Source organism: Pempheris klunzingeri, chromosome 18 (assembly GCF_042242105.1).
Source record: "Pempheris klunzingeri isolate RE-2024b chromosome 18, fPemKlu1.hap1, whole genome shotgun sequence".
NCBI lineage: Eukaryota > Metazoa > Chordata > Actinopteri > Acropomatiformes > Pempheridae > Pempheris > Pempheris klunzingeri.
The window spans coordinates 4,706,314-4,733,053 of record NC_092029.1 but is presented as its reverse complement, the minus strand read 5'-3'; the positions used below and the strand labels follow the sequence as shown (position 1 = coordinate 4,733,053).

At 42.9% G+C, this 26,740-nt stretch overlaps 1 protein-coding gene across 2 annotated transcripts in view; it reads right to left on the bottom strand.

The window, feature by feature from the left end:
* Positions 1 to 4,628: 4,628 nt before the first annotated feature.
* Positions 4,629 to 26,740, bottom strand: part of flrt2 (fibronectin leucine rich transmembrane protein 2) — a 34,274-nt gene continuing 12,162 nt past the window's right edge. The window contains exons 1-2 of one of the 2 annotated variants that reach the window (XM_070849365.1): positions 9,459 to 10,008; positions 4,629 to 7,094 (exon numbers count right to left, since the gene is read on the bottom strand). In XM_070849365.1, the coding sequence (XP_070705466.1) occupies positions 4,673 to 6,655 (1,983 nt within the window). In that variant the 5' untranslated portion in view covers positions 6,656 to 7,094; positions 9,459 to 10,008 and the 3' untranslated portion in view covers positions 4,629 to 4,672. Of the gene's footprint in view, positions 7,095 to 9,458; positions 10,009 to 26,740 lie in introns of those variants that run through there. The other variant, XM_070849366.1, reaches the window with a different exon arrangement.

Sequence of the window (26,740 nt, the reverse complement as noted above, 5' to 3'; positions counted from 1 at the left end):
AGAGCCCATTCTGGGATTTAGTTGTGCCATACAAGTAGAATGAGAGAGTATCCTGGATTTTCCCCTGCTGAACACTAAGCTGTGGTGACTACACTAAGATGTCTCAAGCTTCCTGTATAGAAATAAGAGGATAACTTGGCATGGTGTGGTACAGCACAAATCTCTGACCCAGAATTACTAGTGTCTGACCCAAAATAGATTTAGCTTGGCCCGTGTTTCTGTACAAACTCTCTCCACAGACAGCTTGACAACCTATGCCAGCAGACAAAACTAACATGTGAAACACAAAGAATGCAGGATCACTAATTAAAGCACAAAGAGTATAAACTTTCATTCATTTAGAAGCAACAGCCTTCTAAAATAAAAAGGAGTAACCGCTCAAATCCAATGGCTCTTTTATTTTCAAAAAGCTTCACTTAAGTATTTACAGTTTGTGCAAAAACATTTAAAGGTTTCAAGGACTTTACATTGTAAGTTCAACCTCAAGGCACATACATGGAACAACATCAATATTTCATCATGAGAACAGAAATTTAACTTTGGTTCCTAAGAAAACTTGGTGTGGATGGCTAACGTAACACTGCAGCGTCTCAATGAGAAGCCAGGATGGCAAAGTAACCCAACATAGCCGCTTTTACATGCACTATAAATTCCCAGCCTTCTCTCTCTAAACCTTTCTGTGTGGTAACTCATACATCAACCACCTCTGTGTGATTGCTTGAGAAATACTTGAATGTCCAAAACCTGGTATGACAAAAATGAAAGGCCATGAAGCTAAATACAGTCCATGCAAAAATCCTTGAATGAATGTTACTGGCTAATAGATATTTGCAGTGAAGGTTTTTCCTATAGGAAGAAAAGATGACTTTTTTTCTGTTTTAACCACCCATGTGTTTTGTCTGAATTGACTTTAAACATAATTATTTCAACGTGATTCAATGAGCTCTAAGGGAAATTACTTCTCGGCACCCTGAAACAGTAATAATCCGACGCTAGCAGACTGTAATGCGTTTTTGTGTAATTCCATTGGTCACGGCACTGCAGCCGCCTTCTTTCATCAAGCAAGTAGAAAATTAAGAGTAATGTACGCCACAAAACAACCACCAAAGCTCCTTCCCCATCTGGTTGAATCATTAGCCATGCACCACTTAAGGACTGGCACTATGGATGAACAGTCTCTTGTTAGCTACTGTGTGTCGCGCTTAGTGTTGTTCTTCTTGTTAATACTGCTATTGTTGCCGCCGTGGCTGCAATCTGTTGGGAGAAATGTGCTTTCTGTTAAGCATTCTTGTTGCCGTCATTTTATGTCTCATCTTTTCTTCTCTTTCTTTTTTCCTCCCACTTAACTCGGTCTCAAGGTAATCATTCAGTCCTGCATAAAAGGTAAGGCAAATATCTGTCTCCGTAACACATTCACAGAGGGAGATACTATGTGTTGCAATAGTTTGAACCCCTCCTTGTTTGATCCTCTCGTGACTTAGTGTAGGGCTTTCATCTATAACAAAGAATAACTGAAACAATATCTGATGTAAAATGTTTATGGTCCACTGTGGATATTAGTAGAAAAAGAATAAAATAAAAAGTGGAGATGCTTTGATAACCACAGAAGATCTTTGTATTAATGAAACATGAAAAATATCCATCCAGACACGTCATGTCTTGAAGTCTTAAAATCGAATTTTGATTCAAATAAGAGTACTTCATCTGCGAGGGCATCGCTGCAATCAAATCAAATCATTTAAAAAATTTTTCACTTAAAATAATAGCTTGCCATTTTGTGAAGTTTTGCCAGGAATTAATGAAAAGAGCAATACTCATGTCCCTGTGTTAAATATGTAGCTACAGCCAGCAGCCAGTTAGCTTAGCTTAGCATGAAGACAGGAGGGCAAACAGCCACGCTGGTTCTGTCCAATGCAACAAAATCCACCTGCCAGCACCTATCAGCTCACAAATGAACATCTTGTGATTTTAAATCCGTGTCAAAGTGACATGTCGTTTTATGGCCAATTTACTTATCTTTGGACAGAGACGGACAAGCTTTTTGCCCGTATCTCTGGCCTTTATGCTAAGCTAAGCTTACATGGCTGCTGGAGATGGATTCATATTCACCAGACAGACGTGACAGTGGAATCGAACTTCTCATTGCGCATTCGCCAAGAAAGTGAATAAGCGAAACTCCCCAAATTTCTATTGAAACAGCAACAGAAAGGTCTTTTTCTACTGTAAAATCTGTTTAGTCTTATCAAAAACATGATTATAATACATGTGTTGACACTAACTGGCATGTTTAGACAGATTTCACTCATTGATTGTGTTTGTCAGTTCTTACATTGTCTTGGTTAAACAGAATTTAAACATGGGGGCCGTGGAAGTCTGTGCATCCCCTTAAACTGAAGTAGTCAGCCATGTGATCGAGATCTAAGCTATAGCTGGAATTACAGCAAATGCAGCTACTTGGAGATATTCCAACTGCTGAGATCAATCCTCTCAGAGATTATCTTGACACTTTGGAATAAATCGAGTACAAGCCCTTGGGAATCATTTTACTTGAAATGTTTGGCCTAGTTTGCATTGACTCTCTACCATGTATGCATTACAAGCTGAATCTGTGCGCTTCGCAAAGGGTTAACAGACTCTCTCTCCCAGCGTGAGCTCCATGCAGCCAAGTGAAAATAAGGTCTACATATTTTTCTCCCTTTTTTGGTTGAGGATTATGAGAAGTGGGGGAAAGGGGGAGTTGGGAGAAAGGGGGCGAAGGGTCGGCGATGGGAATTCTTTAAGCTTGGCCCCTCAAAATAAAATCTTGTCAAATCAAATAAAGTCTTCTTAAGAAGTGCATAATGAAGACCTCTCACTGGCACCTCACATGCAAAGAGCTGCCACCGCAGCCTGGAGCTGAGGAGCGGGAAAGCTGCTTTAATTGAGTCCATGCAGGGACCAGTGGTGTAGAGGCAGATATGGAGATGGTGAGACAGAAAATGAGGTTAGATAGGGTGAGGATCATCATCGCAGAAACTAATGTTGTTGAGGGAGCAGGTGCATTGTTCAGGTGAGCACACCATAAATGAAGTAGACAGTCTCATAAATGCACACAAAAGGATAAATGATGAGATGCTAGATGAGCTGCTCTGTCACAGCGCTGCAGCATTGTGACGTTCATGGGCGGAGTGCGATCTTATTGTTGTAATTTCCTAATTAATCAAAAAGCCTAATGAACGCTGGGACAAGGTTGAAATAAGTGGGTGTGTAATTAGCCTTATGTGTGTGCTTTCTCAAAAATTCATCACACTCTCCGCACACACACACACACACACACACACACACAGGGAGGAAAAGCAACCCCCCGCCCCAATGATAGACCACAGTGGTGAAAATCCATATCATTTAGCCACCAAACAGAGAAAACACTGTTAGTTTTAAATGATTCCACATCATTAAGTAGCTCGATGAGCAATAATACTCTAAACAATGCTGTATGAGCAAGGGTAACGTCATCTGGGTAATGGACGCCAGGGGAATGGTGGAGGTAAAGTGATCTATGCAGCTTCTTTTTTCTTTCTCTCTGTCTGTCTTGCCTTCTGTTCCTCTGTCCCTCACACGCCACTGAGGGAAACTGCCCCCTTGTGGCCTCACTTGCCAAAACAGGGGGGGAAAAAAAGAACCGAAACAAATTAGAGAATTTCTTCAAAAGGATCTGTGAGTCTCAGCACACCCGTACACCTCATTAGGGACAATAATCCTTTGTTGCTTTTTAAACTCATGTTAGTAATTGCACCTCCTCACTAGAAAAAACCACAAATGTGCTGAGAATGACACATCCTTTTTCTGAGTTTTCCAAAAAAGTTTCTCCTGACTAAGCCCACCTTTGTTCCACTGTAAACCAGAACAAAGATGCTTTTAGTGTTACGGCACTCTTGGGAATCTCAGCTCAGGCTTTTCTACAGCACCAATGACATTCTCCCTACACAACAATCCACAACCCCTTACATGTGATCACCACCTCTGCTCATTTCCTGCCTAGCCTCCATTAACAAGAAAGTGCACTTCAATTATTTTTTTTACAACATGCCACCTATGAACCAGTGCTATATTTCTACAGCAGTCTAATCAGCAGTGTTTGGATTTCCCCTGTGCTGTGTTGTCTTTACTACTGTTCTGTTGTACTGGGGAGGGTTCTCAGTCTTTCAAAAGGCCATATTTCGCTTCTGTGGTTAGCAAAGGATCTCAGCCCTCTAAGTGCCCAAACGTTTCCAAGGCTGACAGCGTTCGTTAGAAGCTACACCCAGGGTGCCGTGATTGTACAAATCCATGTTCATGTACAGTACTGACCATTAAAACAACTTCCAAAACCCTGCTGGTTATAAAAAACAAAACACTTGTATCTCTTTTTCTAAGAATAAAAAAGATAGCAGAGAATCCCACATTATTATCCACAGTATAAATTACATCGTAGACAGAACTTGGAAATATATATAGTACAGTTATATTTCACTAGGATTTTTATGTTTTTTGTTGTCTACACAAATGGTGTATGTGTGTGTATTTATGCATGTGTTGTTAAATGTTTCTGGTGTGTGTGAGGATGTGTGTGTGTGTGTGTGTGTGTGTGTGTGTGTGTGTGTGTGTGTGTGTGTATGTATGTGTGAATGCCGCTGTACTATTTGCTGCTGCATCACGTGTGACAGAACTCTGTACTGGGCACGTTGCTGCTCTTGCAGTAGGCTATGCTGTTGTTACTGTGGTGACAGTCTCTAAATCCAATGCCCCCGTTGGGCGTGTAGATGGGCTGAATGCGGAAATCTCCCTTGAGCAGCTGCTCATTGTTCAGCGCCACTATCTGGAAACTGGTCTCAGTCATCTCCAGAATGGAGTTATCCTTCTTGGTTCCAGCCTCGCAGTAGTCATCTTTTCTCCTGCCCCGGTTGTATTTCCACTTAGTCGAAGATGACCGGCTCTTCCTGTGCATGTGCCAGCAGAACAGGCTGAGCAGCGTTACCAGGATGATGAGCACTGCCCCACCTATGATCCCAGCCATTAGCAGCGTGGAGTTGATGCTCTCCTGAGGAGCTTGCTCTCTACCAGGAGGCTTAGTAGACATGACAGACTTGGTCCTGGCCTCAGAGCATATAGTATCCTCTCCAGGCCTGTAGGAGTTAAGGGTGTCCAGCACGTGCACGCAGATCCGATACACAGACCGGGGTTCCAGGTTGGTGAGACTAATGTGCCGTCGATCCCCACTCACCGTCCTCTCCCGCATTCCTTCGTTTATTTGGCTTTGGCCCCTTTTGACCCAAGTGACCTTGTAGGCTGTGACGGTGAAATAGGAAGCCCAGCTCACCTCAATATTGGTGGAGTTGACCACATGGAAGGAGATCTGAAGGGGGTCCTCATAAGGAGGCAGGGGCCCAGGAGGGTTGTTATGGATTGGGGGTAAGGGAGGGGAGGGTGAGTCAAAGAAGAAAGGGATGGATGTGGTAATGAGGGTGGAGATCATGGTAGTGATGGGGGTGGTTGTGGGTGGGGGAGGAGGCGTGGAGCGGAGGGTGGGCCAGGGCGGCTGGTCAGAATCAACCGGGCACTCTATAATATCCAATGTGAGCTCTCTGATTGCCATGCCACGCACCTTGTCTGGACTCTGGCACACAAACCCTCGGGCATTGATGGAGGAAGGCAAAGACTTGAGCCACACCACCACCCATTTCACGGCACAGTCACAACGCCAGGGGTTATTTCGCACCATGAGATGCCTTAGGCTCGACAGGCCATCGAACACACCCTGTGTAAGAGTCTGAAGCTGGTTGGTGGAGATGTCCAGTTTTTCCAGCCTGTTTAGGGAAGCAAAGGCTGCCACAGGGATCTGGTCGATCTGGTTCTCCTGCAGGCTGAGCTTTACCAGTGACTGGCTGGGTAGGAGGGGAGGGGGGAAGGTGAGTGAATTGCGGGCCAGAGCCAGCTCACGGAGGTTCACCAGGTCCTGAAAGGTTCCTGGTGCAATGCCCTCATCCGTCAGCAGGTTCCCGTCCAGCAGGAGGCGCTGCAGACGAGTTACATTCTGAAAGGCCTCCTCTGCGATGACAGCAATGCGGTTCTCGTCCAACCGCAGCTCTTTTAGGTCCTCTGGGAGGCCAATAGGAACGCTGCTTAGGTGATTTTTGGTGAGGAAGAGGAGTTTGAGGCTTACAGCCTCCCTAAAGGCCCCCTCTTCCACCCCCACAGTGGAGATGGAGTTATCATCGAGATGCAGCTCCTCTAGTCGAGTCAGCTGGGCAAGGGCTGCCTTGGAGATGGTTTGGATATTGTTCTCCTGGAGATGCAGGACCCTGGTGTTTTTGGGGAGATTGATGGGGAACTCGTCCAGCTGGTTGCCGTAGAGATACACAGTTTCTACGGTGGCCAGATTGTGAAGCTCCATAGGGAAGCCAGCATTGTTTATCTGGTTGTTATGTAGGAAGAGGACCTTGTAGCCCTCCTGTATCCCCAGAGGCACTGATGTCAGGCTGCGTTCATTGCAGTACACAAAAGGGTTGTCGCAACGACACTCCACCGGGCAAGAGGCACCCGGGCTGAATTGCATTTGGAGGCTTAGGATGACAGTCAACCAAAATTGCAAGAATGAAGCCCAATCTTTATTCCAGGGTCCAGCCAGAAACTCCATAGTGGAAAAACAAAAAAGGAAAAGGGAAACCAACAATAAAAAAGAACTGGGAGGGAATAAAACAAATATGAAAATTTAGAAAGGCAACGACGTATATATCCACCAAAAACCAGAAAAAGTCCACCTAGGAGAGTTTGGTAATGATGCAGTTAGCTGGGAAACGAGCAGGAAACCGTGGGAGTAATCCTGCAAATGCTAGTCCTCAGCTGAAGAGCGATGGTCTCATTAGTGGTGGCCGGTCCTCTGACTGACTCCATCCATGCTGAGACATCAGACCATAGCAGGACTCTTCACTCGTTGCTCCATGCAGATCTCAGCCAGGGCCAATTTGAAGCCACGCAGTAGAGGGCCACCACAGGCTCCACTCGCCTGTCCGTCACACACTGCTGGTCCCCGACTGGGGCAGAGTCCAAGGGGGGTGACATTTGGATCCAGAGACCTGTGGGAAAACAAAGAAATGTTGGATTAGTATATTTAGGGGCGGCCTGTTCTCGGAAAATGGGGCCTTTATTTTCCCTCTGTTCCTCTGTCTCTTTATTTGACATACAAACATGGACACACAAATACCAACTGTCTTCCCTATCCTCTCACTCATTCCCTCTTTCACAAACAGAAAAAGAGTCACTACTTCATTGCTGATGTCAAATTATATGCTGGCTATCAGAAAAAAAGAGTCAAACCATCTGATAAATATTCAGAACAGCTCTTGCACATCCGGTTTCACAGACATAAAGAAGGCTTTTATCCCTTCCGCTCTATCAAAGGAGGGAATAGAGCACTGCACGGACACACACTCGTGGATTCAGAGGTTCTTAGCAACATCGATGCTCCTTAATGGAAAACAGGCTAAAAAGAGAGGAGACTAATAAAGACATCATCTCTTGGTGTGCCAACATAGATGCACATGATATTTCCCGGAAAAAATACGGACTAGAAAACAAGTTGCTGCTGTCTTTTTTTCCCTGTCTGCTTGAGCAGACATTGTGGGCAGAGGTACACGAGTAAACACACAAGTGCTTACAGTAAACAGAGCCGATTGTTTAGCCAGTGGCTTAAGGAGGAGCTCGTTATTACGTGTAGGCCTGAACCCACCATCATTAAACTCAAGATCTCAGGCTGTGAGGATTGGAACCACAAAACAAAGGAGAGGCAGTCGAGGAATAGAGACCGTGCATATCAGCTCCTCCTCTCGCTGGAGTGACATACACGAGCTGTCAAATGAAATGGGATTGGAAAATAATTTAGTCCCACCACCTGCAATAAATGATCGATACAGGCTATTTTTCAGCATGGAGAGGCTTGTAGTAAAACACAAGGCCACTGGATTACAGTGGACCCCTAGAGGCATTATTCCAAGTTATATGACCCATCAAACATTTTTCCTCCTCTTGCTCAACATGATTAAAAGATACTGGTTGTCATCGGTAGCATTCCGCTTAACTGAAGCTCCACCCTGTGTCAATGTTGGATGACACACAATAATGGGAACGATGGGTTGAATGGTAAGCACAGGCACGGCCGTGAGCGTGGATTAGGTGTCCTGCAGGGGTTTGTCATGGAAAAGGAGTAGCCAGTTATAATCCAGAAAATAATCACAACTCTTGCTGTTTTGGCTAATTTTTTAAACTACATTTCAGATTTTTTTCATGCATGGCAGCCATTACAGGAAGCTATATTTTGTAAAGAAAAGTGGTGAAATGAAAAAATAGTGAGGAAAAGGAAATCTCACTATTTGCCTTTGCAGCCCTGCTTCTTTGCATTCCCTGTGTTGTTTGTTGACAAGCCTGCATGGGCTCTTTGTGACAGAGATGGAGAAACAAGCCTTTGACACACATCTGTGATCTACTTTTCTAAATTGAAAGAGCTAAATTTAATCAAATAAGCTTTGGGGGGGAGGTATAAGCAACCACATGAGGCGATAAAATGTGCTGCCACAGCAGCAGAATCAACAGCAGAAGGCAGCAGCATCAAGATTATTACAGCAGCATAAATAAAAGGTCACTAAAAACCCAAATAATAACCTTAAAAAGAAGCAAGTCGCTTTTTACTTGACAACACCAAACCTGATAAATGGTGGACATGGATGGACCGAGAGGGGAAAGAGATGGAAAGAGTTTTTTTTTCTTTTCTTTTTCTTTCTTTTTGATTTAATTTCCAGCCGAAGGAGCCCAGTTTCTCACCGCCAGATGAACGCTGTGATATGAGGCCAGGACAATCCGATTAGAACTGGATTTAGCGACAGAAACGCAATTAAAAGTTTAAAATGGATAGGGTATTTAAGAGGCGATAAGAGGCGGATCAGGTAGACTTCAAAGCCAGCCCAGTGAGCGGTGTTCATCTGAATGAATTATTTCAAAGGGGGAATTGAAAACCGTGCAGTGCATTGAGAGTGAAAGCCCCCCCCACACCACCACCACCACCACCTCCCACCCCCACAGAAAAAAAAGTCAGGTTTTCTCCGGGATGAAAAATGTGGAGTGGTGCTCTTTGTAGTGCGGTAATCCTTCATTCCATGAAACATGGAATTAAAAAAAAAACAGATACACTGCCACATAGTTTTAATATATCTTAAAAAAAGTAAGTGCGAATTGGTGAATACATGTCATTGTGTCTGTGTCGGTGCCTGCACGGCACTCGGGCTGTGAGTTACAGAGGTGGAAACATATTTGTGGATCTGTTTGGATTCACATATTATACATTTCATTCAGAATTTAATTAGAAAAGTAGCCGATTGATATACAACTAAGGCCTGTATTTTTTCCCTCCAACTATGTCCCGGGTCAGTGAAAAACAGCCACTGTACCTTTGGTGAGCCTTTCTCCATGACAAACCCCGCTACCGCGTTCAACTTTCCCCTTTCTTTGCGCCTCTGTCCTTCATGCGGCCCCGCTGTGTGACGGCGCGTAAAGGTCCGCTCGGTAAAGCTGGTGCGACTCAGTTCCGATCAGCAGCGCGAACCCGGTGAGTCTACGGAACAGCATATTTCCCTGCATGGGTCCCTCCACTCTCCGGTTGTGGCTGCGCGTCCGTCCGCACCGCTGTCCACCACTTTTTTTTTTTGCGTTTTGTTTTCCGGCTCCCGGGCGCTTCACAAACGCAGCTCCTCCGCTTTGACTCAACGCCGTCTGCAGCGCATTATAGGACCGAAGGAAGCGGCGGCAGGGTGGTCGTAGTGCCCACTTCTCCCTTTCCACACTCTGCCCGAACGGTGAGGACGCACTCGCCTGATCCGCCACGGGCCATGACGGCCAGCTGCGTCCGCCCGGTGCGCTGTTTGGTGGGGAGCTCAAACTTGCCTTTAGTGCCTGCGCAGCTCAGAGCCGGACTCCCTGCGAGTTGTTTTCTTAGATGGATCCAGTTGATAGTGCGACGTGTGTGCTGTGCTCACCTCTCTCTCTCTCTCTCTGTCTCTCTCCCTCCCTCTCTCTCTCTCTCTCTCCCTCTCTCTCCCCCTCCTGTCCCTCCCCTCCTCAGAATAAAGAATGCATCTCCTCCAGCAGCTCCGTGATGGCTTTAAGCCACAGATCCTCCCTGCTGCCCTCACACTGCAGAAAATAGTTTGTCTCTCAACACACTTCATCCCTACATGCTCTTTGCCCGCCCTCCTTCACCCCTTTTATGTTCATTTACGATATAATCACAAAATCCAAGAACTCGGCTTGAAAATCACCAGGCAGACTCCTTAAATGCCCCCACACCTTGTTACTCAGTGGCTGCATGTGGGGCCTCGTCGTGTCCCTGTTGGAGTATTTTAAGATTTCTTTAAAAACCTCTGGCCCCAGTTTCTTTTTAATTACAGCTGGAGAATTAGGCTCAGTCTCCTCTTTACTTCCCGGACTTTCTTCTTCCAGTGATTTGAAGCATTTAGACGCAGCCAAAGTCATTTCATCATGGCCACACCGCTGCTCCACGCTGGGACTGATTCAGCAGCGCGCTAAAGTCCGCTCACACACACACGCACACACACACACACACACACACACACACACGCACGCACACACACACACACACACACACGCACGCACACACACACACACACACACTACCCTGTTGTGCCCTGCTCACTATCTCAATTCTGAATATTTAACACACACACACACACATAATGATGATATGTGTTGAATTTAAAAGGACAGACTATCTAACTAAACTAAACTAAACTAAAAAAAAACACAACCTTAGTCTTAGAAATGAAAGACTTCACTATAAATAAGCTGCGGTGACCTTTAGCTCAGGACGGCCAATGTTAGCAAACTTCATCGAATCAAATTGTTGATTTTATGACTTTTGTGTGCCAAAGTTTTGGCGTTCACTTCTGCTCAGAATTTGGTGAGTCATTGATGCTAGTTTGACCAAAAACTGCACATTTTCTTCTTTATTGTGTTTATTTTTTGGAACGCCTCCTAGTGTAATGTTTTTTTTTTTAATGTTTACTGACAACCTGGCTAGCTAGACTATCTAGCTTCCATGAGCTTTCTAGTTTCCAATTTTTTTTTCCACAATAGTTCCCCCCCAAATGTTGACTATAGAATATATCAGCGTATTACATCAGCGTTGGGCGGCTACACAGCGGGAGAGACAGCGCGTCTCCTCACAGTGCTAGCTATCAAATATCAGTCTTTGTTGCCATGGGAAACTTGGCCGACGGTGTAATCCTCAACACGCACAACAGCCACAGTATGATACAATTTATTCTTCACAGGAGAGGAAATATACATTACTGACAAAACACAGGAGGATCAACTTTCATCTTGACTTAAAACATACTAAAACTGTCATGTTCCTCTGCTTTCCATGTTAGTTCACAGCCAAAGTCAGGGTGAGACCCAGGATTCACCAGATCCCCTGAGGTCAGTAGGTGCACGGTTTCCTTCAGCTACCAATCAGTATTAACGCAGCTCTTTGGCCTTTGGCGACCCCTCTCTGCAAATATAACTCATGAAAACTTTACCAACAATTTACGTGACTCCCGCACAAATCACCAATGTCCTTTAGTCCAATCAGGCTGTCCGAAGCATGCGCCATTGAAGTCGTCTAATACGTCAGGTCTCCGCAAGATGATTTGGTTGTTCTCAGTGTTTGCCTTTCATGTTTAATTTCGGCTGCCACGTCCCCGAGATGGACGGCCGTTGCAAGGCCCAGTCCACAACATTTAATTCCTTCATAAATCAAGCGTCTGTGCACTGCATGAATTATTGATTGAGTAAATTTAGAGGAAACAGCCTATTTTTATTTTCTCCTTGATGGACATGTTTTGCAGTGGAGCGCTCTGTTCCTGGTCAGCGCAGCATTATGGGATGTCTCTTTCTGGCACGCAAATGGGAATAAAAATGACAGACACTTAAATGGGCAAAAGAGGAGCTATAGGCAAATACGCTCAAACCATTACCCAGCATGTTACTTTGATTTTCTTCATTGTCAAGCAAAACAAGTGAGCGGGAGTTAGATGTGAAATAACCTAAACATGCTGATTGAATGAGATAAAGACAAAAATAACAACTAAATGAAGCTTTATTGAATTGATGTTGAGCTTCTGTAAGCGAAAACATCAATATTGTGCCGTCCTCTGATAGTTTTGCTTTGAAGTTCAGTAAGGATATAGCGCTCTGTGTATATTTAAGGTCTATACTGTACAAATGCAGATAAATAGCTCAGTTTACACCCTCTACTGAATTGCAAAGTGGAAATTCCCCTTCTCTGCCTTGCCCACAGACCTTCCCAGAGTCTTGGCGTGGCATATTTACTCTGCACGCTTGTGTACCTTGATAAAACTGCAGATACACATGACCCCAGAGCACATCAAAGCCTGCTACGTCCATCTGCTCCCGTTCAGACCCCAAACAGTGTTAAAGGAGGGTGGGGGGCGGGAGGGAGGGATCCACTCAGATATGCAGATATGTTTATCCCTTGGTTATATTCATTCCAGTCCCCAGAGACATCATTAGCTTATCACATTTCTCCCTGCATGAATTTACATCTTGACACTGAAAGGCACTTCAAAGGTGCCAACAACATCAGTGTTTAAAAACCTCCCCACTAGTATTGGCAAGATCTTTGAAAGAAGTTACTGTAATATTGCAAATCGCTGAAGCCGTGATATAATCAGGCATTTCCCTCGGGATTTCAGTGGCTTAAGGAAAAATATGCTGATAATGTTTAGAGTGGGCGATCAATGCGTTCATTAATTTCTTAGGCGGTGTAATTATGTTTACCCCCGTCGATTATCAATCTACATGCATCTAATGTCACAGCATGGTTCCCAGAAGAGAGCAGCATATTTTTGCAGCCGAGGAAACTAGTCAGCCAACCACATACTGTATATTTTACTCCAGGAGTGAGCTGAGAGGACACGAGAGAGTCAGATGATTGCACGAACTCCTGAGCCCCTCCAGGCCCAAATTCATTCTTTCCTCTCCTTTTTTTTTTTTTTTTTGTGTATTGCACTGTCACTTTGCAACCACATCATGAATAGCAGACACTGAAAAGTATACAGTATACAGTACATAGAGTATACACACAGCAAATAAAAAATAGATACTTCGTAAGAGGATGCGGTATCTCCCAAATGAGGAGACGTAGCCCTCTAATCAGATGGCAAAGTTAGGCTAAAGAACTTTTACAACACCTTCTTCCCTTTTTTATTCGAACAAATCGACCCCAACTGGCACCTAAGTAAACACAATACAGCTCCATCTGAGTCTTCCTAATGTCACATGGGGTGTTATATGTGGCTTTTAAAACGTTTAAAAGATTTATTTGTGAGGCTTAAAGTGGCTTTTATAAGACGAGTAAAATGGTCTGTCGGGCTGTCAAAGGTCGGCGATGCTCAATCACGGTCATTTCACGAGTCGTAGCGAAGGAGGCGCGCTCTCACGTGAGGCAAAGTGAATGCAGGGTCCGGACTGAATGCTGCCCTGTGCTAATGCTGGGCTGTAAAAACACTGACTTGACAACAAGCAAGCCCCTGTAGTTCTGCTGAGGGAGGGATGGGGGAGAAAGAGGCAGGAGAGGAGTGGAGAGAGGGCAAAGGGGGCAACGTAGAGGGGGGAATGAGACAGAAGAAAAGGGGTGGAGAGGTTTCAAATCGCTCAAAAGAGGAAGAGAAGGAAGAGAAGATTGTGGATTACCGCTGTTTCTGAGATGTCTTTGCCATGTCATCCTTGTCCTCCTACGATTTAACACGTCAGACGACTGCTTAGCAACATATAATTGTTGATATAAGTTGTGGCCATTTTGTGCTGACATGCTGCTCTCTGCCCTGAAGAAAAATAGCCCAAAGGAGCAATCCACTCTTGGAAGCTTTAACTTTATTTTGCATCTCCGGTTTTTGATGTTCAGTGCATCCATGTATTACCATGACATTCCAGTCACAGAGCTGAGCAACTGATTTTCCGAAGATTAAATACCTAGCAATCTCTGAGAAACCGAGAGGACTGTTTAACAACTCTTCCCGCTGTATTTCCAGAATCCTCAAAGACTCTTGCAACTATTTGGATGAGAAAATATTCCGTTTGTTACCAGATAATTCACATTTTTAGCCCATTGTTTAAGTTGTGTCTCTTTTTAGCCACAGCTAAAATCAAGATTATATTTTGCAGAGACATTCATCCCCAAAAGATCAACTTTACTGATTTTCACCTGACTTTTTCTCTTGTGACACCAGCAGCTGGACTTTTGTGTTTTTAGTGACATGTCCTGACAACTATTGGATGGATTCCCATGAAATTTGGTAGAGACATGCATGCTGTCCAGAGGATGAACCCTGATGAGGTGACCTGTTGCACCACTAAAAGTTTGCACTTATTCAGTAAAATATATTGAATATATCAGTCGACATATACATCTACTTGATGGATGTTTATTTTGTGCAGAAATCCATCTTTTGCAGAGCATGAATTGTAATGTCACCGATCACCTGATTTTGCTCCCATTGTCCCCAGATCAGTTCTAATTGTATAAATATCTAACAACTATTAGCATAACAACCATAACAACTATTGGATGGATTTTCATAAAATACAGGATCAATTGTGGTAACTTTGGTGATTTGCCACCAAAGTTGTATGACCAGATACCTGCAAAGCTAATGAGCTAACCATCAGAATCAACTGTACTTTGTTTACTGCTAATTAGCTAATGTTAGCATGCTATCATGCTAATGTAATGTAAAACATCAGCATTTTAGCGTCCTGATGTTAGCATTTAGCTCAAAGCACCGCTGTGCCTCGTGCAGCCTCACAGAGCTCCCAGCGTGGCTGTAGACTCTCAGTCCTGTTCTAAGATTGACAGGTATATTTTTTTTGCAACATCTGATGCTCTGTGACTCGAATGTAATGGTAAGGCATTAGCAGCACAAACTGGGGCTAGGTCAAGTGCAGTCAGTTATACTTTCAATCAGCATCTGTACTGTCATTTCCTCCCTCTGACTTTAGACAGTTTCCTGGGAATCGATCTTTGTGCTGTAGACCCGTATGGGTTAATGATGTTGAGAAAAAAGTACGAGCGACTAAAGAACAATGTCATGACATGCCTGGTTGAGAAGAAAGGTCCTCAAGATTTGTATTTCAAATACAAAAATGCAAATATGTTTCCTCCTGTGTAATTATGCAAGAGACTAGAGAGAAGCCCTTGAATTTTTCATTGTGCTGCGTTATCTCCAAAGCCTGTTGTTTAATTACCGCTGATGTTTTACAGCTCGACATTTTTCTGCTTAATGCTCACTGAAGCTTTTCCTGGAAGTAGAGGTGTGTCATCATGTTGCCTACTTTCAGTCAGATATTTATGAGAAAAAGATACAACACGAGGCCAAATAAAACGCAAGTGCTTGTGTGGTTGTTAAAAGGCTTAAGTGTGTGTGTGCTCCGAGAACTTTACAAATCCCAGAATTTCATCTTCTTTGGTGAAAATGTGCTACTGGACAGGATTTCCATATCATTTTATGCACGGTGTTGGGTAACTACATAGCCAAAGTATGAATGACAGCACTGACACTGAAAAACCATGCTGTTTAGGAGTAAAAGCAAAAGGACCCATGAGACAGCAAGTTACAAAAGATCATCAGAGAAAGAACAGAAGAGGAGAAAAATAGACAGATGCCAGGAAGGAGCAGGTCCTGGGGTCACGCGAAAGATGGCCCTGATCCCACCTCCAATCCCTGCAGCTTTTCTTTTGTTTGAAGTCACATCTGGGCTAAATTTCCCCTCCTGAGTTGAGTAAAGAGGAAGTCTTCTGGGTGGGTGGACGGGGGCTCAGGGCTGCTCCTGCCTCCCAGGCTAAACTGTACAAATACTGTAGATCCGTGATTCACTAAACTCTGAACAAACCTCTACCCAGACCCTGATTCAGTGCTCGTCATGGTGGATCCATGATGACTACCGGAGTGACACACACGTCTTATCATTTGGAGGTACATGAGCAAGAGAAGTAGATATGTTTCATCCAGCCTGCTAGACACAACCTTCAACTACCCAAGATGCACCACCTCAGACGAGACTTTGCTCAACAACACTCACTTATTTAATCACAAAGGTTGTGATAGTTTTCAGTGTTGGTTGTCTTAAACTGCACATTATTCTGCCGACGAGGAGAAAAATATTTTCAGTGTTTTGAGCCATTTGTTCATTTCTTTCATAAAAGCCAGATGCATTTGAAGACAAATAAGAGAGAAACATGCAACTTCTAAGCAAACAAAAGGAACAAATAGGCGACTATAATAGTACGATTTTAAAAAGTAATAAATAATGATAATAATAGTAAACAAAATAATAAAAAATGATTCACTCCTTTATTAAATGAAACAAAAATCCATAGTCTGATACGTGCCATCGTAACAAAACATGTCCAATCCCTGCACAGCTGTGTCTGACCCCCACCTTGATTTGATCGGGACCTTACAGCTGTGGACTGCTGTTTAAAGGCTCAGCCTGCGCTTGAATGAAAATCTGTGTTTACCTTTCGGCTTTCCCCTCCAACTAATTAACTAAGCCCGGAAACACCAAAACACCACGGTCCCCTGCACCTTTTTCTTTCTGACAGCCTCTCCCTGCAGCTGATTTATTATTGCATGGTTTCAAATTAGCACTGAGTGGCGAACGTCTCACAACAATTTACACTCATATGACCTGAGACACTTATTAATTACTAGATTTTAATTAGAGATAATTACAATGTAGTGGGTTTAATGCAGTTTCATATGGACGGACATAATTCTAAACCTGGCTTATTTACTTATCGCTGAGTAAAATAAAGTGGAGATAATTATTGTTATCATTGTCATTATTATCATAATTTTTTCATTTAGGGAGTTATCCAAAACACACAAACACTCTAGGGATGAGGCATGGAGGTTGTTCATTTTCGCTTTACTTCAGCACTCCTGTGTCTTCCCTTTCAGATTAAATGTTGTGCCAATCTTTATTCCTCATGGAAAGTTTTAATTGCCTCGGAAGCAAAGAGACATTTTAGCTTCAAGTGTGGCTGAAAGCATACATTCATAATGGATGTTTGAAAGGATTGTGTTATCTATTTCAGTGTGTAAAATCCCCTGATGCATCAGGCAGGAATTTGGATAAATCCAGATTACATCAGAAGCCAGGTGAAACAGCTTACAAAACAGACAGCTAAAAATATAATTATACTGTCAGAGACTGGTGAGCTACATTGTTTAATCCTTTGCCATACTGATGCCATTGCTTGTCTTTTCCTATCAAGTGTTGTAATTCAATATTCTTATCCTGCGACTTAATATACATTTCTTTCCTCTGGTTAATTCATCATCATCAATTTTTTTCAGGTTATTTATTCTAGTACCAATCACAGTATTAGCCTTGGCACGCTTCGCTGTAACTTAATGCTTTATGGTATTAAAGCCTGGCAAGTGCTCATTTGCTCTTATTTTGGAATATTGCTCACATGTTGAAATTAAACTCCTCACAACAACATGCCCCGGAGACACACACATGCAGATGAAGCTGCTGGATTTTTCTTTTTCCCCATCATGTGTCGACAGTGTTAGTACTTTATCTTTTGTTTACAGGATCCTCCGGTGCTGCTCGCCATGTCATGAAAAACATAAATGAGATTTCGCTAAATAGCATTTTTGCCCCATATGGTTTTGCTGAGGCAGTAGCCCCCTTTAAAACAATCTGCGGTTCCATCTGGTCACTGTGGTTTTTGCCCCTCGCCAGTTCACCCCCCCTTCCTTCTCCTTTTGCTTTCACTTAATGCTGCAGCATGCCGTCCCAGTTAGAATATAGTCTCACAAAACATCCTGAGGGTGTCTCTAGGTGGACGCCTACATGAGAATTACCGCTCCTCTCAGGGTGCTTCTGGGTTGCCTGATGAATCAGAGTGCCTTGTTCAGCCTTTATAGGCCTCATTTTTAAGTCCCATGAAAGAAGAGAACAAAGAGACTCAGAGGAAGAGAGCCAGTGAGAGAAGAAGCGAGGAGTAAAATCGGGGGGGAGTTTGAGTTTGGTGTGAGCAATAATGTAAGGCGTATCGATCCAGAGGGATCTGCTTTCATTGCTCATCCCTCACAGAGCAGCAGATCACTCTTCCTCTCTCGCTCAGGTGGCATGGGGCCCAACCCTGGCGCCTGCCACCCTGCCCAGATTAATTGAAGCATGCTGTTGTAAATGAATCACATATGGCTAATATCTCCCCACTTTCCCCTCTCCAGCACACGCTAGCATCACCTATCCTCGTTTGTGTTCTATTTCGGGAACAGACGACTTCACTCACGTCTAGGTCTTCTTATTTTTTAAGGAAGTGCAGCTCAACACTAAAGAAAAAGAGAGAGAAATAAGAAAGTGTAAAGGTAACCGAGGTCAGGCGCTCATCGCTTTGAGTTCACTGTAAAATTCATGACTTTCCCTTTTGGTTTTTTCATTTGTCTCTTTCTTACAGTCCACTCTTTCCTCTTAACTTGGCACAAAGCAGATTAATTGCGCTGTCGTACAAAAGGTAGGTATAAGCCAGCGCACCTGTCCCTGATGCCACCTAGCATTAAGATGAATGCGTCATAGCTTTCGTCTTTATTAGTTATTTATAAGACCCACTGCCCAGAATAACACCACTAAAAGAAGGGGACCGAGTGAACTGTCGCTAACGGTGTTTCTGGCACTGGCATGGAAGAAAGACTGATAGATGTTGACCAAAGAGACATTAACAACAATGTCCTGCCAGGTGCCTGGATCAGGTTTTCTGTCAGCACAGCATGGTCGTCATGTAAACATCATGCATAGTTAAAGGCTATGCATGGGAGGAGGATTTGTTTGTCTTAATAAATCATGACATACGTTGTTGAACTCTTTAATGGCCCCATGGCCAACTGATCACACAGTTTTGTAATTAGGAGCCTCCATGAAACGTGGCAGGTGTCCATTTTAAGTAAGATGGCAATCTCAACAACCTGCAATTTTTTCAGACTTAAAGTGATTAAAATACATTTTTTAATCACCCATCTCTTTGTATGTGTGAAGCAATAAACACACATCGTAAGTTTTTTTTACTCACTAAGAAACTGGATTAAAAATTGATCCAATCTGGGTCAAAGTACTGTAGCACCAACACTACTACTACTACTACTACTAGTTACAGTACCCACAGGCAGAGAACCACCAGTAATTTAAAACAACACATTACTGTTACATGTTAAGCTGAAGAGTGAATCTTCTGTCTCGGATTAGACCACCTGAGAGTGTAATTTTTCAACAAGGTATCACACATCAGAACGTGCTTTTCCCAACAGTAGAGAAGGTCATTTAAGGAAGATCAGAGTGGACTTTGTAGCACTCGTGGAATTATTTTGTTCCTTTCAAACGAGATTTTGGAGCTCTGCGACACAGGAGGTCTTTACGGCCTATGAGCTAATATCTGAACTGTCTGATAGCTAACGAGAACACGGCCTTTCACAAAGCCGCAGCGCCCCGTTGGTCCCCCATATCATCAGATTGATCAGGGTGTATTCACTAAGTTGGCAGAGGCCCTGATTGCATGGTTAGAAATTCAAGTGGTAGATGTATCAGGTTTGATATGAATATTGTGTGGTTTGCCCATGGGGACAATTCCATTTGTAAGACCTCCACCCCCTCTTTGTCTGAACCCTTTTGGATTTGTCACTTTGCATTTACTTTAAGAGGTAAAGCTTTTAAACAGTCGTAATAATGGAAAGCATGCTTTGGTGGTGACACCGCTGTGATCTCTATCAAAGCCATCTGGAAAATAAAAGTCCTTGCTTGTCTTTAAAAGCGCGTTCGTGCTCCTTAAATCCCGTTTCTTGAATTTCCACTTTACATCCTGTGCTGAGGGGGCAAGTTAGCGCATCGTGCCAGCGTTCTATGCGATTGCACTTCAAACGGCTTGAGGATAACGTTAAATTTAGATGCAGTAAACTAAACCCTTGTCTATCATTGTGGTCGTGTTCATCCCCAAACGCCCTCACATTTCCTGATCCATCTACAAAAACAGATGTTAACAACACGGCTCTTTATGAACCTCACTTTTAAATGTGGTGTCCTGTTTTTTTATTTCATACAATCTTGATGTATGTAATTCAAATGCTAAATGCTATGCTTCCACTCCCAGCGTGCACTGCCCGCATGCATTTGTCACACCGAGCCACTTGTTCGACCCGCCGTTGTGATTAATTGTGTGGTTCTGCACAGATTTACTGTGATAGTCCCTGCTGTCAGAGAATGAGTATGTGGCCTGGCTTTACAACATCCACCGTGGTCTGCAATGGTTACAAATAGACGAGAGACAGGGCATGCACGCGCTGGAACAGTGGGGTTTGTAAGTGCTGATTCCGCACACTGAACCTCTTTGTTCTCCTACCGACCTTCATCCAGACACTTTTATTTGACAACGAGGTGTGCCCCGCAACAGCCGATTGGAGCTGATGTCCCTATGCAGCCGCCAGGGGTGGTGATTATGACTGTCATAAAACAGCCTTGGCTCCATCTCCCTCGTGTATAAGGGGAGAATAAGGGGAGAAAAACAATAGCTGGCACATGTACAAAAAAAGACCAGGGGAATTGCAAAAATTCCCCCTCCTGTTATTTAAAACTGTTAAGAGCTAGCAGGTATTTCTCATGACTATCTGCTTTCCCCTGGGTATCGGGTATCTTCAGGGAGAGTCTCGAAATGCCTCAGAAAGGTAGTCGGAATGCAGAGACTGCACATGGAAGCATTTTAGACGACTGCAGAGCAGGCGGCCGCTAGAGAGATGTAAGACGAAACATTGCTCAATGTCCTCTTCAATGTATCTCTTGGAATGAGAGTGTTAACACATGTTCCCGGGCTATCTAGCCCTGTGTGTGTGTGTGTGTGTGTGTGTGTGTGTGTGTGTGTGTGTCTGGGGTTGTAGAATAGTAACTGCCATGTCATAGAGGGGTTTGTGTAGAATACGTCCCTGGGACTTCAGGATTGGCTCAGGTCCAACTCTACTGATACGTTAACAAGAAGAACTTGTTCTTATCAATGGGGGGCTTTATTCCTGCTGTACACACACACACACACACACACGCACACACACACACACACACACACGCACACACACAGAAACATCAACAGACACACAGACAAGAGACAGACACAGAAATACAAACATCAAAGATTCTAATAAACTCACAGACAGACACACATCCACACACAATTGACTAACAGACAAACACACGAATGCAAACATGAACACACACAGAGACCAACAGGCTCACAGACAAACAGACTGAGGAGCACATAAACCAGTCTCAGAGTCCAATAAACAGACGCACAGATGGACAGAAAGATACTCACACACACATATACAGCCCACAGATACAAAAGCTGTGCTGACATTAGGAATGCCCCTCCAGATCCTCATCAAAGCACCTCACACACACACACACACGCACACACTGCCTGCTTGTTATGATTTCTAGTAAGAGGAAACTGAATCTTTCAACCAGGAGGAATTATGCAAAAAGGACAGGACAGGAGAGACGGGGGGGAGGAGGGAGGGAGCGATGCAGGAGATTTGTGTTTGTGTTTGTGTAGGTATGAGAGAGCCCCAGGAGTATACTGGTGGGTACAGCTCGATTTAGTCTCCACTGACTATTTAAGAAAAAAAATGGATGTTATCTGGCTGATATATTCTCTACTGTGCTCACCAGCTAGTAGCTAACACGCTTAGTGCTGGACAGGAAGCATACAGTGGGATTTTAGAGCTATTTACTGAAAACAGCTGCCTGCTGCTCGTGGAAAGAAAGTTGATGAGAGCGAAAGGACTCAATCAAAATGTTAAAGTCGTGGGCTGTAAAACCAAAACAATGAGCCGAAAGATGCTAAAACACAATAGAAAGTGTAGGAGAACTGTAGCGTGAGAGGTTAGAAACTACAAGTGAGCCATTCCACATTAGGCAAAGTCATTTGGTCCATTGTTAATATGATAATATTGATTAGTGCAGCTTTAAGGTAGCATAGGAACCATTTTAGGACGGTACTTCAGGAGGTTCTCGCTTATAGGCTAAAGTCAGGCAACAACAGCCTCACACAGAATACATGAAAGATTTCAGCACCAATAGCTGCAGTCCTGCCGAGCAGGATGGATACATACATTAGGTCGGAGTGTGTCGTTAATCCCTGAGGTGGCTGTATGGCGTATACCTGTGTATACGGTGGATGTGAGAGCCAAACGCTACAGAGAGGAAAAAAGGCTAAAAAAACAGAAAGTCTGAGATCACTGATGGTAATAGTTGATAGGAGTAATAGGAGTAAAAGCGGGAATAGAGCTCTGTCACCTCCTTGGCTGCCAACTATGGGGTGAAACAGAGCGATCACAGTGCAGTGCCCAGCCATCTCTTACCCTGCTCTCAACATGACCTACCTAACTGAAAAAGCCTTTTGACAGAATTTAATTACAAACAGTGTTAGATACTTGTCTCCCTCTCTCTCCCTCTCTCTCTCTCCTCCTTTCTTTCTCTCTGACTTTCTCCACTGCAGACCTTTCATACTTCTTCCTCCACTGCAATTAGCTCCCTTCACTCACGCCAACAAAAGGCCTTGATTTTTTTTTTTTTTTCTAGCTCGGACGGCTGCACACACGCAATACAAACACACACACGCAGGAAAACCCACATTTACAGTATGTGTTAACACAGCACCCACTCCCAAACAGTCCCAAGGCCAAATGCTGCATTACTCACAGCCGGTGTCTCGTGACAAAGGTCTGTACAGGACTGTAGGTAGAGAAGTCTGAAAGCTCCCCGTGCCGCAGTCAGAAGCCTTTTCTGTCTGTTCTGCTGCCTCTTTGTGCCTGACATCCCGGAAGTCACAAGATCCCGTTGTTTTCAGGAATTCATTGAAAACAGCTTGCAGAACGTAAAGCATATAACTGCCTTGACTAATACACTCCATCATTTTTAAACGACATGTGTATTGTATTTTTCTTCCTCATGTGACTTAACCACGCAGCTCATTATTGTCTTTAATGAGGACTGTTTTCACTTCTGCCATTACTGAGCACTTTCATGATACACATTGTTTTAGTACTTTTAGTGAAGAGGTAAAACAAAACATTAAGTGGGAGGCAATTACATGCAGTGTCTGCATATTCTTGTTCCACTTCTATTGTTGCAGAATGGATGTGGGTTTGATATGATTGTCAGCACAGTAATTGTGGTATTATAAAGTCACGTAAGGATATAATATATGTGTTTCTGTAAATGATGGATTAAATTAGACACTCATTGCAACAATATCAGCTTTTGAGCAGGAGTCTGGTTTCTGGGAGGTGGTGGAACCGACATCAGAGCTTTTACTGTGGCAAACACAGCGTGTGCTTCTGTTTCACAACTTCAACTGAACTCCTGCGCTGGACTGCACTCTGCACTCTGGACAAAAGATGATATTTGTCACACCAATGTCCACATTTATCCTTCAACAACAGCTCAAAGAAAAGCAGAGGAACTAAATGGATTGATCACATAAGTTCTCTCCTGTGTTTGTGGCAAGGCTGCTGTTTTTCCTCACCCATGGAGGAAGATAACAATGTGTTTAAATCAAAAGGACGGTTTTATATCTATGTGGTCAAGTCATTCAGCTGACAACACCACAGTAATGTTAGCCCACCACATGGTGGGAGAAATAAAAAATTTTTGCCAGCGAAATTCTAAAATTCTGATTAGCACAATAGTGACAATTTTGCCATGTGACACATTTTTCTGTTAAAATCAGTCTTGGGCAGTAACATTGCTTAGATTATCATATATTTGCCGCTATTATTACGGAACTGGTTATTATCTATTAGCAATGTTAGTTACAGTAATGTGATTACTTTTCTCAGTGACAGTTTAACTAACTAACTACATTTGAAATTCCCATTACTTTGAACCATTGCTTTGAAGTCAGTGGAGGAATTTGTATTTAATTTTAAATGTTTTTATTAATTTTTAGGTTTTTTTTTCATAAAATGTGAAAGGCCATATCCTGAGTTCATCAAAGGAGAAGAACATTCTCAGTGAACGCTGTCAGTCAAGTGATTGCTGCATGTTTCTGAACAGTTTAATCTTATATATGATATAATATGGCTACAACGGATAAACTAATTTTTTTCTAAAAAGTACTCCAGTACTTTAATTTGAGTAAAAATTCGACTGAGCAGTTTTCACTTATAATAATAATGTTTCTATACTTTGACTGCACTAATGTAGTTGTATACTTTGTCCACTGCACTGAGTATGTAGTAATATATGGAAGTAATTTAGTAACAGGTAACATTTTAAGTAGCTGGCCAAACACTGGCCAAAGTATATCATTCATTTAAAACAACTGTAAATGTTCGTTTTAATATGAAATCTCAGTCCTGACTTTAGCAAACATATTTGATTTAATCAGTTTTTAGCTTGGCTTCTTCCTTTCTTTCTTTTGGCTCTTTCCTGTGAATGAGGGGGGGTCAGTCACCTTCCTCTGAAGAAACATAGATTTGGCCTGAACCTGATCACAATATCACATTTCTATTAATTTGAGAGGATTGCTTCAAGGACACACAGGAGCACAAGTGATGCAATTGAGCTCAAATGTTCAAGTGTTAAGATGTTTAATGTAGTTGAATGTCTTTGTAATTTCATTCCTGAAACTCTTATTGAGAACGTAACATACAGTAATAGGATCATTTTCATTTTTCAGCTCTGATATTGAATGAAATCTATTGTGCAGATGCTGCAGGTGGTTCCTTGCCTCGGTTCCTCAGGGTCATGTTTTTTAGATACACCTACACCATTACAGTTGTGTTCAGGGACATACTGTGCTGGGATAAATACAATTATACTAGTATGTACTACCATGTAAGACACAAAAAATCAAACAAAACCCACACCAGGTCAATCATTTATTTTGTTAAGTGCATTTCCATTCTTGCTCCCTTCCCTTTTGTCATTTAAGACCTTTATGAAGGCAACTTGTCACCCCCTTAATGTCCGCAGTGCTTATGGGAAAAATTCCCCAAACTTTATTCTACCTTGAAACAGCTTAGTGATCTCTGCAGCTGAGTCGATAAATAGGAACACATAACTTCTTTTCCCCCTTTTTCAGCTCCCACAGCTCCCCTCCTCTGTGCACGATCCAATTTCAGCCCGTCGGAGGCGATCCTTCCTCGGGGCTCGCTCAGATGGAGGCCGCCGGGCCGTTTACACAGCGGAGTGAGAATGAGGGATTTCTAATGACTCTGCACTCTGATAGTCTTCCAGTGGTGCCCAAGGCCTCTCGCCAAGGTTCTTCCAACTCGACACAACTACTCATCAACCAGTCACATAATTCTAAAGCGGAGACAGAGCATGGGGGGGGCCTCTGAGTCCAGGAAGCCCAGCCACAGCGAGTGTTAGCAGATGCTGATTTTTCTCCTCCTTTTTCACTCAATCAGACTGAAAAATCTCACTCGACTGGGAATCGTTCAACATGTACCACGTAGATTTTTAGCATTCTAATGATAGGATGAATTAGTGCGTTTATCATTATTATGGGAACATGTTGAACTGTGATCTACTGGGGGAGAGATTCAAAGGATCCATCATCAATCTACCATGTTTTTAACTTGTTAATGCAAATGTGATCCATGAATAATGAGTGCTGTGTCAAAAACATTAATAGTCCTCTATAACTGAGTCATTAGTGCTGACGCTGTCCTGCAGTATTAAGTATCAAAGCTTTCTAATTGTTTTTCAGTAAAGTAAAGGAAGGTGGGTATCTTAACTCAGAGGGCTGCCAGGTTTGATCATTACATTTTATACAGACAATCTCATTTTTCTAGTCATCATCAGGTTTGGAGCATTTCTCTGCTCATAAATGGAATAATTCTAATTTCTTGTTCGTGGTTATTTTCTTTCTCCTCTTTCTTCACAGCAACTTTCTTCATTACACATACATCCATTTTTTTTGTTTTTAATTTCCACCGAGGTTAACGGAGCAGAAGTTTCCAGTGATTAACTTTGCTTTTTAAAGTTTACTTTGCTTTAAGTTTAATTTTGTCTCCAAACTCCAAAACAGCCATCAAAGGTATGTTCAGCTTTGAATGTTTTGCATCGACAACACTGATGGATTTTGATTAAAATAATAATCCTTATTTCTGTTGTTTTATTTTAATAACATTTTTGAAGACAAGCTTTTGTTTTTACCCTGCAATACCCCTCGAGATCACTTGTCAATCAATCAAATGTGTCCATTACTGTGATGTCTTTCTTTTCTGCTCCTGACTTTAGAACTGTTTGTAGTATACAAGAGCCGTTTTACCATTTTGTCTGTTCAGTCGAGGTTGTTAAATGATAACAACCTCGACTGAACAGACAAAACTCTGTTCCTCTTTATGAGGTTTATCTCACTCATATTATGTAATTTAGCTGTACAGTACACTGTGGTAACCCAGCATCTTTAGAGGGAATAATTTCACTACCACTATATTATTATATATCACTTTATACGACTCACTTCGGCTGCACTTTAAACACTTCAACCTCTTTCAGTGTCAGAAAAATCATCTTCAGCTCTTCCAAGTCACTGTTTCAGCGTTCATTCACAGTTTAGTCCAACTGTTTCTACATCATCTGACATTTC